General features: G+C 47.8%; 1 protein-coding gene across 1 annotated transcript; it reads right to left on the minus strand.

Annotated features, from left to right (window-relative positions):
* Positions 1–1,855: 1,855 nt before the first annotated feature.
* On the minus strand, positions 1,856–16,287 carry Polr1e (RNA polymerase I subunit E). The gene is made up of 12 exons (XM_028770250.1): positions 16,147–16,287; positions 15,560–15,663; positions 11,989–12,065; positions 10,947–11,032; positions 8,115–8,173; positions 7,217–7,361; positions 6,669–6,776; positions 6,026–6,122; positions 4,867–5,000; positions 3,527–3,608; positions 2,768–2,899; positions 1,856–2,267 (listed from the first exon to the last, which is right to left on the minus strand). Exons 1-12 carry the CDS (start codon positions 16,265–16,267, stop codon positions 2,108–2,110), a joined length of 1,305 nt encoding a protein of 434 aa, XP_028626083.1. The 5' UTR covers positions 16,268–16,287; the 3' UTR covers positions 1,856–2,107.
* Positions 16,288–18,169: the final 1,882 nt, after the last annotated feature.

Consider the following 18,169-nt stretch of genomic DNA (forward strand, 5'->3'; position numbering starts at 1 on the left):
GTTGCTTGCGGGGTCTTAACTTGGTCTACACATTTGCTGGAGGTTCAAGTGACCAGTAGGCCTCCCCACAGGTGCCACCGCCCCCACCGTGAGACTGCAAATCACAGGACCCTCCTCAGCTTGCTCCTACCACAGCTCAGAATGCAAAGCTGAAGGGCTCCATCTCATTCAAAAGCTGTAACTCTAGTCCTGCCGAGGGGCCTTTCTGAAGACTGTGGCACTGTCTTCATTGGGATCATGTGGTGACCAAAGGGTCTTCAGATACAAGAACACGCCTTCCTGGACTTGGGCTGCTCGCTCAGCATCTTAGTTTTTGCTGTGCCCACCCCAGGCTTAGTACTACTTTAGATTTCTTACATTCATTTTGTGTCTGTGCATGTGAACATGTGGAGGTCCGAGGACAGCCTCTGGGGAAGTTGGCTCTCCTCCCATGTGCGTTCCAGGGACTGAACTCAAGTGGTCAGGCTTGGTGGCAAGGGCCTTTACTGAACACTGAGCCATCTCCTGGCCGTAATATTAAATATTTCTGTCAGTACTCTTAGTCTTGATTTTTTTTTTTTCCGTAGAAAATAGCTTGCTTGGTTCAACCTTCAGCAGTGCACCCCTAAGCTAAGGTAAAGCTGCCTTTTAAACTCCCTTTCAGGGGACAAGGGACTTTCAGGGACAGTTTCCTCTTGCTATCTTTGAGGGCTTCTTGCTGCTTTTTCAAGTGATCATGTTTAGTTGAAGCCGGCCTTGAACTTGTCTCTCCTTCCTCTCCCTACCTACCAAATGCTGGGATTGCAGGTATGTGCCACCATCCAGCTCAGACCACATCCTGTTGCCATGAGCAGCTTTATGTATCTCGTCATAGTGTGGCGCTGTTTCCTAGAGAACTGATTTCCTCTGTGGAGAGGCCAGAGTATCAGGTGTCTTCTAGTACTCTGCCATTTTCCTTTGAGACAAGGTTTTTCCCGGAGCCTAGTGCTGGGCTGGCAGCCAGGAAGCCTGGATGGTTTTCCTGCCTCTGCTTCCCAGTGTTGGGAATATGGGTGCTTCTCCAACCCCGAAAGAAAGCACAGTTTTTGTTGTTGTTGAGCCTGTTGATGTGGGTGCACACTGCCACAGCTCGCTAATGAAGAAGGGACTACTCGTAGGAGTCAGTTCTCCCCTTTCACCTTGTAGACCCATGAGAGGCTTCTGTCAACTTCTGTCTTAAACTCCCCTGCAGAACCACGGCCACAGGATCATTTGGTACTGTTAAAAGCCTCGAACCTCTATTTGCAGCTCCCCTTCCAGACCCCAGAAACTTTATTACCAGCAGAGTGTCTGTCGAGGCCTGAATCTAAAACCAAGCGAGGCGCCAAGCTGACAGTTCATGCTTTCCACATGTGCTTACCCCCAGTCCCCACTCACTTGGCCAACATGCCTAAGCAAGGTCTAAACAAGGAAGAAAGGCTTATCACTTCCTGACTTGGCTATGCCATATCATAGTAGGCTATTAAATTAGATTGCGCTGCCAACCCAATAGAGCTGCAACCTCCTCCTCTCCCGACTAGGTCTTCCAGGCCATCTTTGTTGTTGTTTGGAGACAGGGCTTCTCTGTAGCCCCGACTGTTCCGGAATTCGGTCTGTAGACCAGGCTGGCCTCCATCTCGGCTCCACCTGCCTCTGCCTCCTGAATGCTGGGATAAAAGGTGTATGCCAACACTGCCTGGGTTCCAGGTCCTCTTTATAAACTTCTGGCTCAAAGTTTTCAGCCTGGTAAGACCTTTTGACTTTAACTTCCCCAGACCTTCCCAAACCCTGCACGAGACCCCAAAGGAGAAACATCTAACACTTCTAGCCACAGCAACATGAAAGGAGGGAGAGGAAGTCAACCTGGGCCATCACTTTAATTTCTGCATAAGAGATGATGCATAACAGGAATCCTGGCTTCTGGCATGATAACCGTGCTAAAGTTAGGCCTCGGGGGTGTGGTAGAGCATGGTGGAATCCCAGACAGGCTCAGAATTCACAATCCTCCTGCCTCAGTCTCCTGTGTACTTGGGTTATAGGTATGTACCACAAGGTCCAGTCCACTTTCTTAAAAAAAAAGGAAGTGAACAGAAGTGGCTGTGGAAAACATCTAGTTAATTTTCTTCCGTTTTGCCTGTCGGTCTGAGGTCTGGGCCGGAGGCAGTGGGACAGACAGAGTACCCAGTCTGTGATCCTCTTCCCTGCCGTCTGCCAGGGACACCTTTCTTTTGGAGATCTTCAGCCTCATGGCTTTCGCTATCTCAATCATCCTAAGGAAGGAACAGAACAAATGGAGAGAGCCCTGTGTGCCACTCAGGTCTGCAGAGTAGAGCACGCTGTTCCAAGCCATGAAGTGGGGTGCTCTGTGTCCACCCTAGATCCACGGGGAGTCCTGCCCTAGTCACAGTGATTCACACCCCACAGAGTTATTGTGAACAGAAAGCTGTAGGAGACTCAGGCCTAAAGCCCAGTCGCCCTTTTTGGGTCTTGAGAAGGTCATTACTTGTCCAGATCTTTGATTCTTCAGTTATCTAGGAAATTAGTGAGGGACACGGAATGAATTCAATACCATGCCTTTCAAAGAGAAGGCACTCACAGTGTCATCATTCATTCATTCATTCATTCATTCATTCATTCATTCATTGAGTACTGTCTTTTGGCCCCAAGATTTTCCCTTAACTACCTTCAGCAGGGCAGGGCGTCATGCTCTGGGCAGGAGTACGGATCCGCCCAGGCTGCTGCAGGGAGCACTGTGCTCTACTGAGCTCACCTTTTCTCACTCAGCTTCAAGTCCCTCTGCAACACTGTCAGGTCGATCTGGAAGTTACTGATGTGCAGGGCAAGTATGATTGCATACGCAGTGATCTTGGCCTTCATAGAACTCGAAATTAAGTTCCGTAAACTGCAGAGTCAGTGGAAGTGAAGGAGAAAGGAAGTTAAATTCCATATGCAAAATAAGGACAATGGAGCCTTTCTCTCTGGTTAGTGTTCCTGGTTTAGGGGTGGGGGCCAAGGCATACAGCCTGTTCCTTCCAAGGTGCCCAAAGTCCCACAGTGAACCGTGAGCCAAGCCATGTTTCCCCTAAGAGACAGCCCTGCCCATGTTTCCCCTCGCAGTGTGGTAGCACTGCTCTCCTGAGCCTGTCACTGTCCGCTCAGCAGGCCTGTAGGAAAACCTCCACCCAAACTCAGTGCTGCCCCTGCTGCTTCCAAGCACAGGCAGGAGCAGGAAGCACAGTCCAGTCCAATGGCTTCAGACAAGGCCGGGACGCTGCAGGAAGTTCTGTCTCCTAAGTCCCCACACTTGCTGCCCTTTTCTGCAGCCAATCAGGGTGCACCTCACTGCAGGGGTCACAGCCAGAGACAAAAATGAACACTTCCAAGGGGGACAGTGTATGTGATATATATGTGTCCCCAGAAGCCCACCAGCAGCAGTGAGCTTTTGGGCACTGGATCTCTGTGGACGTGAGCACCCACCCTTCACTGCCACCTCCCAACTGCTTTCTTCTTCATACAAGTGGCCCCTGACCTGCCATTGTTGTAAGTCAGGCAGGTGAACTGCTTCAGCAGCTTGGTGTTGATGATGTGTGGGATTCCAGGTCCTAAGGCACCTAGGACAAAGTTGCATTGGATCACGGTACATGTGTGTACAGGCCACACATCCATTAGAGGGAGGTTGGGGGGTGGGGAGTGTTGTAATGGCCAGAACCAAATGGTGACAGGAACAGGGGCCCAAGATCCAAAGCAGCCACTCTGAGGTCAGACACACAAGAGGTGTTTGTGAAGGGCGTGTTAGAAGACAGAGCAACATACTGACGAAGACTACGAGCACAATATGATACTGGATAATAAAGCAGACTGCAGTCTGAACCGGTGAGATGACGGGTGGAGGGAGATGTGTGCCACCAAGTTCCAGGAGTCACACAGCAGAGAGGACAGATTCCCCAGTTGTGCTCTGACCACAGAGACACTAGGTAGGCAACCCCAACAGCTACCCACAAATAAATCAGAGCATGCAGGGTAGAAGGTACGAGGCACACAAATATGAAACCTGGAATTGAGCAGGTAGGCACACAGAAACAGTAGACAGACACACCTCTGCTGAAAACCCCAGGCGTCTCCTGCTGGGTCTCTAACTCTGGGTGGGTGTGAGTGTGTGACCACCACGTGTGCCCTGGAAACTGGTGTAACTGGATTTTTTTTTTCCCCAAGCCCGGGTTTCTCTGTGTGGGCTTTTCTGGAACTCACCCTGTAGACTAGGCTGGTCTCAGACTCAGGGATCTGCTTGTCTCTACTTCCCAAGTGATCAGATTAAAGGCCTGTGCCACCACCACATGGAGGAACTGGAATTTCTAACATTACAAACTGACTTCCTCAGTCTGAAATAAAGTGTTATAACACTACCAGGAAGGAAGAAAGAAAAAAGCAAGAAAGCAGGAAAGAAAGAGAATGCTATGAGTTCAAGGCCAGCCTGGTCTGTACAGTGAGTTCCAGTCCAGCCAAGAATATACAGTGAGACTGTTGTACAAAACAAATGCAGCCTGTCCAAGCTCGAGCAACGGAGCTCTGACTGCTGCTGTTTGTTCTAACCTGCTCCCTTAAATTACTTATTCCGTTTGACCTGAACACAGAGTTGTTCCTAAGAAAACAAAAGCCGTGAATGTGCTCCCTAGAAGCCCCATCCACCCTGTCCCCATTTCCAGAACAGAAGAAAGATATTCAAAGAGAAGCGAGCCCTGTGGGGCTCAGACAGGTAGTGGGAGCAGGAGGAAGGGCAGGCTGCACAGACATCCGTGGAGGTGATGTGAGAACTGCAGATGAGTCAGCAGCTGGAAATAGCTGGGAGAAGAAAATGCCTGTGGGCCTTACTTTTCCCCTTTATCACTTTCTGAGCTCGGAATCTGATGAGGGCGTCTAGGAACCAGATGCTCCGGGCTTGCCGGTTCCGTTGCTCCTCATCCGCTGGCAGAGACTTCAGCATTTCTATGACGAAGGAGCAGTGGCTAAAGCAAGGAAGGGACACAGTGACACATGAGGGAAAACAGGCCGTCAGGAGCCACACCCCTCCCCAGCACTGTCCATACATCCAGAACAGGACTGCCAGGGAGACCCACCCTATTAGGGTGCACAGGGTTTGATTGACAGACTCCACTGCAATGAATAAAGTAGAAAAGCAATAGTGGAGGATTCCTAAAAATCAACCTCAGGCCTCCACGTACACCCCCACACAAACATGTACACACGTACACAAATACATATGCATACATACACACTCAGACACACACAATCAAAAAAAATTTTTTTTAAAGAGTAGGGCTGGAGAGATGGCTCAGCAGAGTATTGCTGCTCTTGCAAAGGACCCTAGTTTGTTTCCTAGCAACCACTTGGGCCACTCACAGCTGCCTGTTCTACAGATCTAGAGGATCCAATGACATCTTCTATTGGCCCCACACCCACATCATATGCACACATACACACATACAAAATCTTAGAAAGGAGTAATTAGAAGAAAAAGCTCAGAACTAAGAAATAATCTGACCATCATTTTAAAAAAGGAAAAATTGTTTTAATGGCCAAAGAAAGACAGATAATCTCTCTGTTATTTAAAAAAATATATACAATATTTAGAATGCACATATTTAATTTTTAGTTGAGTTTGTCAGCACGCTGTCACAGAGAGGCTTTGCTTTGGGTAATACCCAGGCCCATGCCAGCCTTTGGGCACTGACAGTGACAATCAGCATCAAACAGTGGGAGCTGGGGCTAGCTTTGATCCCAGGCCCCAGACTACAGCACCTTACCACTGCCTCCCAAATACGGGATCTACACATAACCACTCCTCTTCCTTCAATCTTCCCACAGCTCCTGAAAGCCTAGCATCAAAGCTTGCTCCTTCATTCCAAGGCTGAGCCGACACCACCCATGCCACTTCAAGGGGCTGCTTTCTGCGTGGTATCAGCAGCCTTGCTTTATATCTGACTGTTTTTTCCCATCATGACTCACTGAAACCCCATCTGCCCATGAGTACCTGCTCTCTTCGATCATCTTCAGTATGTCTTCGGACGTGACCTTTCTGAAGGCTTCTGATGGGCTCTCAAGAGCGTCATACTCAGCCGGGGACAGAACTGGTTGCCGGTCAAGAACATGACTGACCAAAATGGAAACCCATGGGGCTAAGTCATCCCTCAGGGCCTCATCTCCCAGGTAGGAAAGTAAAGGCTCACAGAGAAGAAGGGACTCAGAGGAAGCAGGGACCTCAGAGGAAGAGTCTCAAACCCCAGCTTACGGGTCTCTTCCTACCCAGACCACTCCCCTTCTCTTCCTTATGAGCCTCTGTCAACATTTCCCGATAAACCAGATGCTGAGCAGTGAAGTTCTAGGTTCCAACCCCTCCTTCAGTATGTCTGCTTTAGACTTAAATACCAGCCATCTGTTTGTGGAGAATGACCCTCACAGGACTAAGCTGTGTCCCTTTGTCCTGTGGGCCCCCTCAGTGCTGAGGAAACCTAACTGACAAACCTCTTGCCTACAGCTCTGAGACATGGGAAAAAGTTTGGATGTCACATTTATTAATGTCACAGAACGATGATCACCCTTCCACAGCCTGGCTCTGCCAATGGGTACAAACACCACAGCCTGCACATTAGACCCCTGTCCATCAGCAAGGATACTGTCTTCAAATCTATACACGTCTTCGGGCTTGGTTGCATCAGTGTAGCAGGGAGGGAGGTAGAGGGAGTCGTCTTGCAAGTCATCCTGCATGGCGTCACTGACCAGAGCTTTCGATGAAGGAAAAGCATTGTTAGTGTCGGCCTGTCTGGTTTCAGGCTCCCAACACTCCACCATGCAGTGGAGACCACATGTTCCGAAACTCGAATCTGAATACCTGCCAAGATCTGAACTGCTCATTAGGCTGATGTGTTTGCCCTCAATTAACTCAGAACAGAGTCAAAGAGATGTGTGCTTGTAAGTAATTACTGCACAGCATCAGAGAACCCTGACCAAGAGCTGGGCTTGTAATCGCCCTTCCCATGCCTGTCTCCTCTCCTTGACTGAGGACAGGATGGTGTCACATGTCTCTCCTGCTTCCAGAGTCACTCCTGAGAAGGCCACCAGCAAGCAGCAGGAAGGAATCCAGCCTTAAGGCCCACCGTTTGCATCTGTGACCGCTCTCAAGTCTTTGCAGGCACAGTCCTCACCGCGAGCTCCAGCCGCTTACCATCCACACCCTTTGTATCGATGATACTCTCTGCGGCTTTAGCTACTGTGAGATTCAGAGATTCGACGCCAACTTTGTTCATTCTCCTGGAGTTCAGGGACCGCTTCTGCTTGGTGCTTCCAAAGGCTTCAATGCAAGAATCCAACTGTGTAGTAAACAAACCCAATTACTAAAGGGTCGGCTGGGCAGCATGGCTGTTCCCAACTGTGTAAGCACAAGCACGCTCTGGGCTGCCTGAGCCAGGATACCTCAACTGCCAATCAGGCTGTCCTTTCTCATGCTGGTCCACCTCAGACAGTCCCACAGCAGCCCTGAGGTTTGCTGTACTGCCTACCATTTACAAACCAATAGTTTCCCATCACTACAAGGTGAGGACTTTACTAGAATCACGGTTGGTAAATCTGTGGCGCATGGTGTAGCCATCTCCCATTTCCTGCCAGTAACAGACACTGTTAATAAACCACTGGCTTTCCCAAGCCATACAGTAGTGTGTTCTCTTTTCAGTGGTCCACGCAGCATTGCAAAGTCAATATAGCACCCTGCGGTGACACGGCTTCTCTAAGAATCCTCTAGAGTGAGAAACTCAAAGAACTGACTTTGTTTATGGGAGTTTCCAGGCACAACCACTTTCTACATTGTGAACCAAAACTTTGGAAGTTTTCTACCCATCAGCCCAGAGAACAGGGTGCAAATGCTGACATTAGCTCTGCTCGCCTGGCTAAGACAGCAGCTGGGGGACCAGGGGGGGGGGGGGGAGCTGGAAGGCCTCTGCAGGTAGCAGCCCTGCAGAGAACCACAGACCAACCGAGCTGGAGCAGTCAGTGAGGGCCAAGTTCAAAGGGACTGCTACACAGATGGGAAACCAGGACCGGAAGGAGCCTCCTCAACTGTCACTCACCTTGTCCCTGAAAGACTTGTTCTGATTCTCCAGAGGAGGCTCATGCTCAATAGCATCTTCTACAGAAACACAGAACAGAAAGAGAGCGCAGTGTGAGGCTCACAAGCATGCATTCGACAGGGTTTTAAATGAGGTCTTACTATGCTGCCCATGCTGGTCTTATGCTTGTGAGTTCAGCTGATGCCCTGGTCTCAACCCCCACAAGCAGGGGCACTGCAGGCACCAGCCACTGTGCTCAGCTCTGCGAGCACACCTTGAAAGTGCTTAGTGCTAATTTAACATCAAAGAAAAGCAGGTTTCCTTATTCCGAGACTCCCCTAATATGAATGTGCACTGTGAATACTGAATGTCCACCTCAGTAAACAAGTAGGAGAATGGGAAACGGGTGTCCTCCGCTCCAGCCTCTTAATTGATAATCAAGGAGACATGAAGCCTGCCGACACAGTGACCGGCCCTGTCACTTTTCCAGGCAGGCCAGAGAGGATCAGAAACCAAGCCCTTGGCTCTTCCCATAAGTAGATTTGCTTTGCTGGTCAAAGACCTAAAGGCAGGCATAGACGCAAAGCAGATCTTCACATGATACTTTCCAGCCTTCTACAAAGGACTCAAGTAGAGGCAGTATCATCCAGCAAGACTGCAATGAAGTGGCCTCGTGGAAGTTGGCTCAGCAGCAGGTCAGCTGCCTCAGCCAAGCTCCGACAGTGGTTTAGAAAAATAAAAAAGGGTTAATAGTGGTGCTGGAGAGATGGCTCAGTGGTTAAGAGCACTGACTGCTCTTCCAGAGGTCTTGAGTTCAATTCCCAGCAACCACATGGTGGCTCACAACCATCTGTAATGGGATCTGATGCCCTCTTCTGGTGTGTCTGAAGAGAGCAATGGTGTACTCATATACATAAAATAAATAAATCTTTTTTTTTTTTAAAGGGTTAACAGTAAGTATGAAATAATCATGTGGTACTTAGGAAAGGTGTTCAGAACAGTGACAAGCACACAAGGACCCAAAATTAAAGTTGTGTGTGTGCTAGCCAGAACAAGCCAGTACTTATAAACTATTTACACATAACACAAACATATCTCATCAAAAGATTAAACAGTCTAAAGGCTGAGCAGTTAAGATAAGAGCACTTGGTACTCTTGCAAGAGGACCCAAGCTCGGTTCCCAGCATCCACACGGTGGCTAACAACCAGAAAAACTTCACTTCCAGGGGCTCCAATGCCCTCCTCTGCCCCGGCAAGCACTGCATGCGTGTGGTGCACAGACACACGTGCAGATAATAGACCCATACACATAAAATAAATAAACCTTAAAAAAAAAAAAAGACTTTAAACACTTTCACCTTGGTGGTTGGCAGAGGGCCAGCAGATAAAAATGTCTGCCACCAAGTTTGATGGCCTGAGATCCTCTTCCTGAATCCACATGTTGGAAGGAGAGAATCACCTTGCTTGAATTGGCCTGTAACCTCCACATATGCACTCTGGCATGTATACATACATAAAATAATGAAGAAGTGTAATAAAAAATTTAAATTTCCACCGGAATTTACAATGTCTACAGAATGGTTGTGTGTGTGGCTAGCTTGCTGTGCAAACACAGAGAATGTGTGTGAATCCCCAGACCCACGGGGAGCTGGGCATGGTGGCACAGGAAGCTGGGCATGGCGGCACACATGTGGGATCCAGACCCGCGGGGAGCTGGGCACGGCTGCTGCACACACGTGGGATCCAAGTGACTCCCGCAGTGAGATGGGAAGCGACAGGTCAGCTAGGGCTGACAGTGGAGGTTCCGCTCTGACCCCGTGTGTGTGCTGGGATGCATGCACACCTGCACTCACACACATGAAGATTTAAGAGGAACCTGTGTAGGGGAAGAATGTACTGAGACCTGTCCCGTAACACTCTGTACTGACGCCTGAAATGACACCTCTCCCTTAACTTTCTGTACCGATGCCTGACTACTCATCTTGCTTTAAAGGCTGGCTTCTGATCCCACATCTGTAATTGCTGAAGAGACAGACTCTTACTTGGCATCACAATCCTTAGCCTAGAACTTGAAGCACAGTGGGGAATCAATAAATGATTCATTTAAAAAATATACCTTGTACTGGATGGTTTTGTGTGTCAAGAACACAGAGAAAGGAGCCTCCCTTGAGGAAATGCCTCCATGAGATCCAGCTCTAAGGCATTTTCTCAGTTAGTGATCAAGGAGGGAGGACCCAGCCCATTGTGGGTGGTGTCATCCCTGGGCTGGTGGTCCTGGGTTCTATAAGAAAGCAAGCTGAGCAAGCCAGGGGAAGCAAACCAGTAAACAGCATTCCTCCATGGCCTCTGCATCAGCTCCTGCTTCCTGATCAGCTTGAGTTCCTGTCCTGACTTCCTTTGGTGATGAACAGCAGTGTGGAAGTGTAAGCTGAATAAACCCTTTCCTCCCCAACTTGCTTCTTGGTCATGATGTTTTGTGCAGGAATAGAAACCCTGACTAAGACATACCTCTAACTTTTCTAATTAAAAAAAAAAAAAAAGAAATTAAAAACACCTGGCAAGGAGGCTTCCTATTATGGCTGAGGATAATCTGTGTTTGCCAGGTACACAGGAAATTCTGAGTCCACACCCCTTACCATATAAGCCTGCATGGTGGCACACACCTGTGACATCAGCACTCACGAAAAGGCAGAGGCAGGACTGTCCTCAGCTACCCAGCAGATTCAAGGGCAACTTGGACTACATGAGACCTTATCTTCAAAAACTACAAATGCATTTTAGAAAACAAAAAATGAACTCATCCGACAAATTCCAACTGTGCAGCCTTTAACTGAACTGTTCTCCGGAACCTACCAGCAAACAGTGGCTGCATGTTGAACAGCTCAGCATCATAGACTTCCATCTGGCCAGAGGTCTTGTTCAGAATTCCCACAAAGTGCCTGTGCCAAAAAGGAATATCACCATAACAGGTTATTCCAAAGGTAGTATTTACACAATTCCCTTTCCCATGCACAAGGTCCCAGCGACTTTCTGTTAGAGGAAGGCATGTAACAGTGCTCACATGTAACAGTGATCCCTGCATGGGGAGGGGACAGCAGGTGAAGAGAAGGAGGGGACAGAAGATGGCTGTGGACTGAAAAGGCCACCAGCTAGTTCTTTTTACCAATCACATTTAGAGCCACTGCTGCTAACTGAAATCTTTCTAAGGTATTAAGAATCCAGAATTAAACTAGAAGTTTGGCATGCATAAACTTTATGGAGACAGACAGAAGCAAACCCTCGTTCCTCCTGGGGAGAGGAATGAGAAGTAGGGCATCTTTGTAAGCCTTGATGAGCAGGGTTAGGAGTTAGAACGTGTATGCTAATCTGCTCTGGGCGGAGGCCCAGCAGGACTCTGAAAGGCTGAGTGAACAGTGGTTCACTGTTGTGTCTTGAGACCCCCAGCCACACTGTGTCAGCCCTGTGAATCAGACTCTTCAGTCTGGACATGCTTTTATATGGAAGACACCAGTGGTGAGTGCAGGGCAAAGCTGCCAAGGTCGTTCACTTCACCAATGACATTGCTGTGACCCGGAGCCTTGAAGATCCCAAATCCTCTTGTCCCCAGGCAAATTTTAACCTATGGATCACACATTCTAAATTAGCAGACACAGCTGTCTTTTAGTCACAAATAATGCCATAAATAAATGAGGTTTTTAGGAATTTAACAGATGCAAGTCATCTTTTACTGTCCAGGGTTTCTACACCTGGTGTAAGGACCTTGTGAGTCTGGAAATGCAGGGTCCTGGTAAACCTTTGGACCCCTCCAACTACCTCCAAAACAGACACTGAAGATAGTGGTGGTGTGGTCACCACAACCTCCTCTTACCTCTGTCACTGCCTGGTTGCCCATTACCTGCAAAGAGTGTTGCATTTGAGGGCGCCAGTCCCAAAATTGTTTCCAACATAGGAGAGCCTGTCTGTTTCAGCTGCCTGTAAAACAGGGAGGACACCATGAACAATCAGCACCGAGGGGCACTGAGCATGCGCAGAAGCCTTAGACTCAAATGTACCAGCCCTTGATATCCAAGTGATCCGGCCCCGTCACATCCACATCACATCTAGGATGTCTCTGGGGGAAAGGCAAGAAGACTTTCGGAAGGGAACCCCAAATACCATAAGGAAGCTTCAAAGTGATTGGTAAAGTTCTTGGGGGGGGGGGGGGCCGGGAGCAGCACATGAGATTTCATGAAATTAAAAAGCTTCTGCACAGCAAAACAAACACTACCTAAAGTAAAGAGACAGCCCACAGAATGGGATAAATCTGCCAAGTATCAATAGTATTAATCAAACAAGGGATGGATATCTAGGATATACAAAGAACTGTAAAAATTAAATATTCAAAAAAATTCTCAAATAATCTACTCAATAAGTGGGCTATGATCAGAATAGACCTCTCTCTCTCTCTCTCTCTCTCTCTCTCTCTCTCTCTCTCTCTCTCTCTCTCTCTCTCTTGTTTTTTTTCGAGACAGGGCTTCTCTGTGTAGCCCTGGCTGTCCTAGAACTCACTCTGTAGACCAGGCTGGCCTCGAACTCAGAAATCCACCTGCTTCTGCCTCCCAAGTGCTGGGATTAAAGGCGTGCGCCACCACGGCCCAGCCCAGAATAGACATTTCTCAATGGAAATAACGCAAGCCACCAATAAATACTTGAAACTTAATCAACACCCTTAACCATCAAAGAAATGCAAACTAAAAGTGCTTTGACGCCTGCTGAAAAGTCCAGAGGACAACCTGAGATAGAGCTCCAGAACCCACATGGGGGAAAAAGCAATCTCCTAAGTTGTCCTCTGACTTATACACACGCTCTCTCACCCAAAATAAACCTAAAAAACAAACAAACAAACAAACAAACAAACAAAAAAAAAACCAAGCTTTTCGGATAGGCAAGATGGCTCAGTGAGTAAAAGCAATTGCTGCTAACTCTGATGACCTGACTTCAGTCCTCAGGACCCACATTCTGGAGAGAACTTCTCCAAGTTGTCCTCTGACCTCCGACGTGTACCACAGCATCCTTCCCACCTCCCCAAACACACACATAAATGGGTTTGTTTTTAAAATAGTTCTGATCCAGGCATGATGGCACATGCCTTTAATCTCAGCATTCAGGAGGCATAGACAGGTGGATCTCAGTGAGTTCAAGGCCAGCCTCGTATAAAAAGCAAGTCCAGGAGTGCCAGGGATATTACACAGAGAAACCCTGTCTCAAAGGCAAACAAAAGAACAAAAAAAAAATGCTTTGCGATTCCATCACACTCCAGCCAGGATGGCTATCACCAAGAAAACAAGTAACAACAAATGCTGGCAAAGATGTGGGGAAAGAACCACTATCCACTGCTGGTAGGAGTGTAAACTGTTGCTTCTACAGTGGAAGTCAGTGGAGGGGCCTCAAAAACTCAAAGTGGAACTGCCGTATGAGGCAGCTGTACCAGGAGAGGTCAGCCAGCACACCGTGCACACACTTCTACAATCGTGTTTGCTGTTGCACGATTCACAACAGCCAGGAAATGGAACCAGCTTAGATGCTCATCAGTGACAAAAACAGATAAAGAAAACGTGGTATGCATGCACAATGGAATTTTCTCAATCGTAAAGAAAAATAAAAGCATGATACTGGTGCGGAAACAGATTACTATTAAGTGAAATAAACCGCCAGGCGGTGGTGGCGCACGCCTTTAATCCCAGCACTTGGGAGGCAGAGGCAGGCAGATTTCTGAGTTCGAGGCCAGCCTGGTCTACAGAGTGAGTTCCAGGACAGCCAGGGCTGCACAGAGAAACCTTGTCTTGAAAAACAAAACAAAACAAAAAAAAAAGAGTTGCAAAAGAAGGGAAAACAAAAGAGGCTGACATAGTAATAGCATGTATGTAATGAGATGTTTATGTATGAGATGTTTACGTGTTGAGGGAGCTTTGCCTTTATGCACACATGCATTATTTATGCACACATGCATTATTTATGCACACATGCATGCCTTATTTATGGTGTCCACAGGAACCAGGAGAGGGTGTCAGTTCCTCAGGAACTGGAGTTATACACACTTGCTGCCTCCATGTGAGTTCGGGGAATTGAACCCAGGTCCTCTGGAAGTGCTCTTTACTGCTGAGCCACCTCTCCAGCCCAGTATGTATGTCACGAAAGAGCGACTTATTTGAGAGGGAGGCAAGGGACCAGCAAGAGGGGAACATGGGGGAGGGCAGTGGGCAGTAGGCGGTGGGAAGACAGACGAAAATAGCAGTTTTTGAATAAGCAGCACAAGAGAACTAGATAGTTAGGTCTTGGTCTTCTAGCACTTAATAGGTACCTTGGCCTGAGTCCTAGGGCTGACTTCCCATCACAGCCAAGCGCTCTTCTCCCTCTTTTCACTATGGACACCCAATGCCAGCTATCAAAGCATCCCTCATTCCGATGCACCCTTCTCAGGAAGGCATTCGGGCAAGCAGAGACTTCACTTCCTACAGAGCTCCCTGGGCCCTAAACACTCCCTTAGACCCTCCAAGCCATGTCTACTGTATGGCTGTACTACTTGGCGAATTTGAGTCTCTGGAAAGCAGATGTTCTTAACCCTGGCATCTACCGGGGAGAGTCCAGAGATGCTACTCAGCATCCCGTGGAGCCAGGCGGTGGTGGCGCACGCCTTTAATCCCAGATCCCTGCACTCAGGAGGCAGAGACAGGCAGATCTCTGAGTTCAAGGCCAGCCTGGTCTACAGAGTGAGTTCCAGGATAGCCAAGACTACACAGAGAAACCTTCAAAACAAATAAACAAATAAACAAACAAGCAAACAAAAAAGCATCGCTCTGGGGTCAGGAACACTCTTCCAGGGGACCTTCATTTGATTCCTAGCACCCACGAGGTGGTTCACAACCATCTGTAACTCCAGTTCTAGGGGATCCAATGCCCACTTCTGGCTTCCACTAGACACACACAAACACAAACACAAACACATACACACACACACACACACACACGGTTCATAGACAAAAATGAAAAACCACCTATACACATAAAAATAGGGTTGAAGCTGAGCTCTGAACAGTGAACTCGCTCAGAACTGCAAATCCCACTAATGGTGACATAGTGAACATTCAATAAGGTCATGTGTGAGGGAAACATATGAAGCCAGGAGTGAGTGGTGCTGCACACCTTTAGTCCCAGCACTAGGGAGTCAGAGACAGGTGACTCTCTGAGTTCAAGGCCAGCTAGGTCTATATAGTAAATTCCAGGATAACCAGGGCTGCATGCAGAAACCCTGTCTCAAAAGATAAATTCCATATAAGTGAAAAGCCATCAGTTCACCCAAAATCTTGCTCCTCAATGGAGCCAGAGTTCCATTTGCTACTCCTTCTTTTCTCCTCTCAGGTTCTGCCCACACCAAGAACCTTCTGAGGTCTGCAGAGCCCAGACAACCTGTACCAACAAGCACTTACCAGGATGCGATTATTCTTCTGCTTGGGGTTTACCAAGTCGGTGCTGTTGTACAAGGTGAAGCGCATGTTGCCAGGATTCTGTAGCTTCCCATTGGAGAACTGCACTGTTAAGAGTGTAACCCAAGAATGAGACGCGAGGACCAGCAGAGTGTGGAGAAGGAAGAACTGCACTGTGGCTGAAAGCCGGTAGCGAAGGCAAGGGAGCTCATGTTCGACTGTTAGGGGGACTGAAGGAAGTCCTGGTCCAGTTCTAAAGAGGGAGGTGGAGGAGGGGAGGGGAAGTGACCTCTGGGTAGGGGTTGTGACAGAAGAAAATGTCTGAGGGAATGTCATTTACTGGCAAGAGAGGAAATTCTACTTCGTAGGGGGTGGGGGGGAAGGGCGAATGAGAGACCTGTGGAGATGTCAGGTCCTGGGCACTGCCCTGAAAAGTATTGGAAGTAGTGAGAGATGAACGGGGGGCAAGGGTGATGATGGCAGGTGCCCTGTCCCAGCTCCAGGCAGTGGGCAGGGGGGCTACCGTGGTACCCAGACCTTGGAAGGGGATAGGGCTACGTGGAACCCCGCTCCGATCCGGCGGTCTTTACCCAGCACAGCTTTCTGCCTGTCGTCCGGCTCTCCACAATACAGCCACCTTGCACTCTGCAGCTCCTCTGTCTCCGTGTCTTCAATCTGGCCATCCATTCTGGGAGACTCCAAGGTAGCCATGAGCTCGCTGGTTTACACGCGGATTTACAAACCGGAAGTGACATTCTAGGCCCCGCCCAGAGTTCGCCAGAAGTAAGACCACGCCCCTCGCAGAGTAGCTCTGGTCCCAGCCCACTCTTTGGTTCCTCCCGCGATGACCACGCCCCTGGTAGGAGGGTGCAGCACCTCCTCTTTCACGTCCGAGCTCTAGATGAGCAGCTTTGCTTCTGCTAATGGGATAAGTCATAGACTAAAATCTCCAAAACTGAACCAAAATAAAAGAAACCGTTCCTTTTTCTGAGATGTCTTCATTTTGTGTTGTTAATGTCGTTCTAGGCAGGCTATCACTATGTGTGTAATCCTAATTGGCCTGGAACTCACTCTGTTAAACAGAATGGCCTCAAATTCACAGAGATCGGACACCCAGCTTTGTCTCACATATTTTGCTAAGGTATAGAAAAAAAAAACAAAAAACAAAACAGACTAATGTAGTGCCTCTCCCTAAGTAATTTCAATACAGCCACCTGAATAAGAAAACTAACAATGATGTAACCATATAATCTTCCTATAGTATTCAAATTCCCCAACTGTCTCCATACTGTCTTTACAGCTAAAAGATTCTGTCAAAAATCTTGTTGCAGCCTTACACTTCTAATCCCAGCATTTGAGAGGAGGGCTGCTGTGAATTTGAGGCCAGCTTGAGCTCAAGTGGGAACTGTCACACACACACACAAATTATACTTTGCCTCTAGCTGTCAGAACTCTTTGGGTGGAAGGTTACTTTCTTTGACTCTACTCAGTGATTTTTCAATTTATTACTTCCAGAAAGGAAAAAGAAGATGAAAGGGGCTTAATTAACTAACTAGTCATCTGTCTCTTCTGTCAGAGTCTTTCCCATACTCAGCTTATTTGAAGTCAATAATGAATGTTGGAGCCTATTAGAAACATTTTATTTTTAAAATTATGAATTTATCTGGGTCCCAGGAGGGAATGTGTGGTAAAACAAAACTGTTCATTTGGTGGTCAAGTAAGAAAGGAGGAAGAAGGGGCTGAGGCCTCTATTCCTTTTAGGCTCAGGCTGTCTTCAGACTCCACTTGCTCTGTGTCTGAGGGCAACTATGAACTCCCCGTCCTCCTGCCAACTGCTGGGGTTACATACATGCACCATCACATACAACCAGAAAGTTTATTTCTTTTCTTTCACTTCTGCACCTCCAACTCCTGGAAGGTCCTGTTTAAAAAAAAATCTCAAGAAATGTTGAGTGAGAGGACTGGCAAGATATCTCAGTGGATAAAGGCATTTGCTACCAAGTTTGATGGCCTTCCTAGGACCCACTTGGTGGAAGAAGAGAGCTTACTCGGTAGCATACACCTGCACATACACACAATAAATAAATGTAAAATTTAAAAATTTGAACAAATGAAGGAAAAAGTAGGTAATAGATCAGAAAAGATCATCAATCCTTGGAGCCTAGGGCAGGGAGAACATCTCAGAGATACTTACTAACGTTCTTGAAACCAGTTAGCATAGGGTTTGTACATAATTGATACTATGTATGTGTACACTGGTTATGTGAAAATGAACAGTTACATCGAAGTTAAGAGGTGGCAAAGAGCCGGGCGTGGTGGCACAGGCCTTTAATCCCAGCACTTGGGAGGCAGAGGCAGGCGGATTTCTGAGTTCGAGAGTTCAAGGCTAGCCTGGTCTACAGAGTGAGTTCCAGGACAGCCAGGGCTACACAGAGAAACCCTGTCTCAAAAAAACAAAAAAACAAACAAAACAAAACAAAAAAAGAGGTACCAAAGAAGAGTGCACTATAAGGAATCAGATGCAATTCTTGGGGTAAATATGTCTCAACCCCTCTATAGCATAGGGACACTGTGGCCTTGCTAGTCAAAATGCCATGGTCCTTGAAACAGCAG

Source organism: Grammomys surdaster, unplaced genomic scaffold (genome assembly GCF_004785775.1).
Source record: "Grammomys surdaster isolate TR1022 unplaced genomic scaffold, NIH_TR_1.0 199, whole genome shotgun sequence".
Classification (NCBI taxonomy): domain Eukaryota; kingdom Metazoa; phylum Chordata; class Mammalia; order Rodentia; family Muridae; genus Grammomys; species Grammomys surdaster.

Coding starts and splice junctions, on each gene's coding strand:
- Polr1e (XM_028770250.1), bottom strand. CDS start 16,267: ATGGCTACCTTGGAGTCTCCCAGAATGGATGGCCAGATTGAAGACACG. Junction 12,066..15,559: donor AGAAGAATAATCGCATCCTG/GTAAGTGCTTGT, acceptor CCTGTTTTACAG/GCAGCTGAAACAGACAGGCT. Junction 6,123..6,668: donor CGTGTATAGATTTGAAGACA/GTATCCTTGCTG, acceptor ACCGGCAACCAG/TTCTGTCCCCGGCTGAGTAT.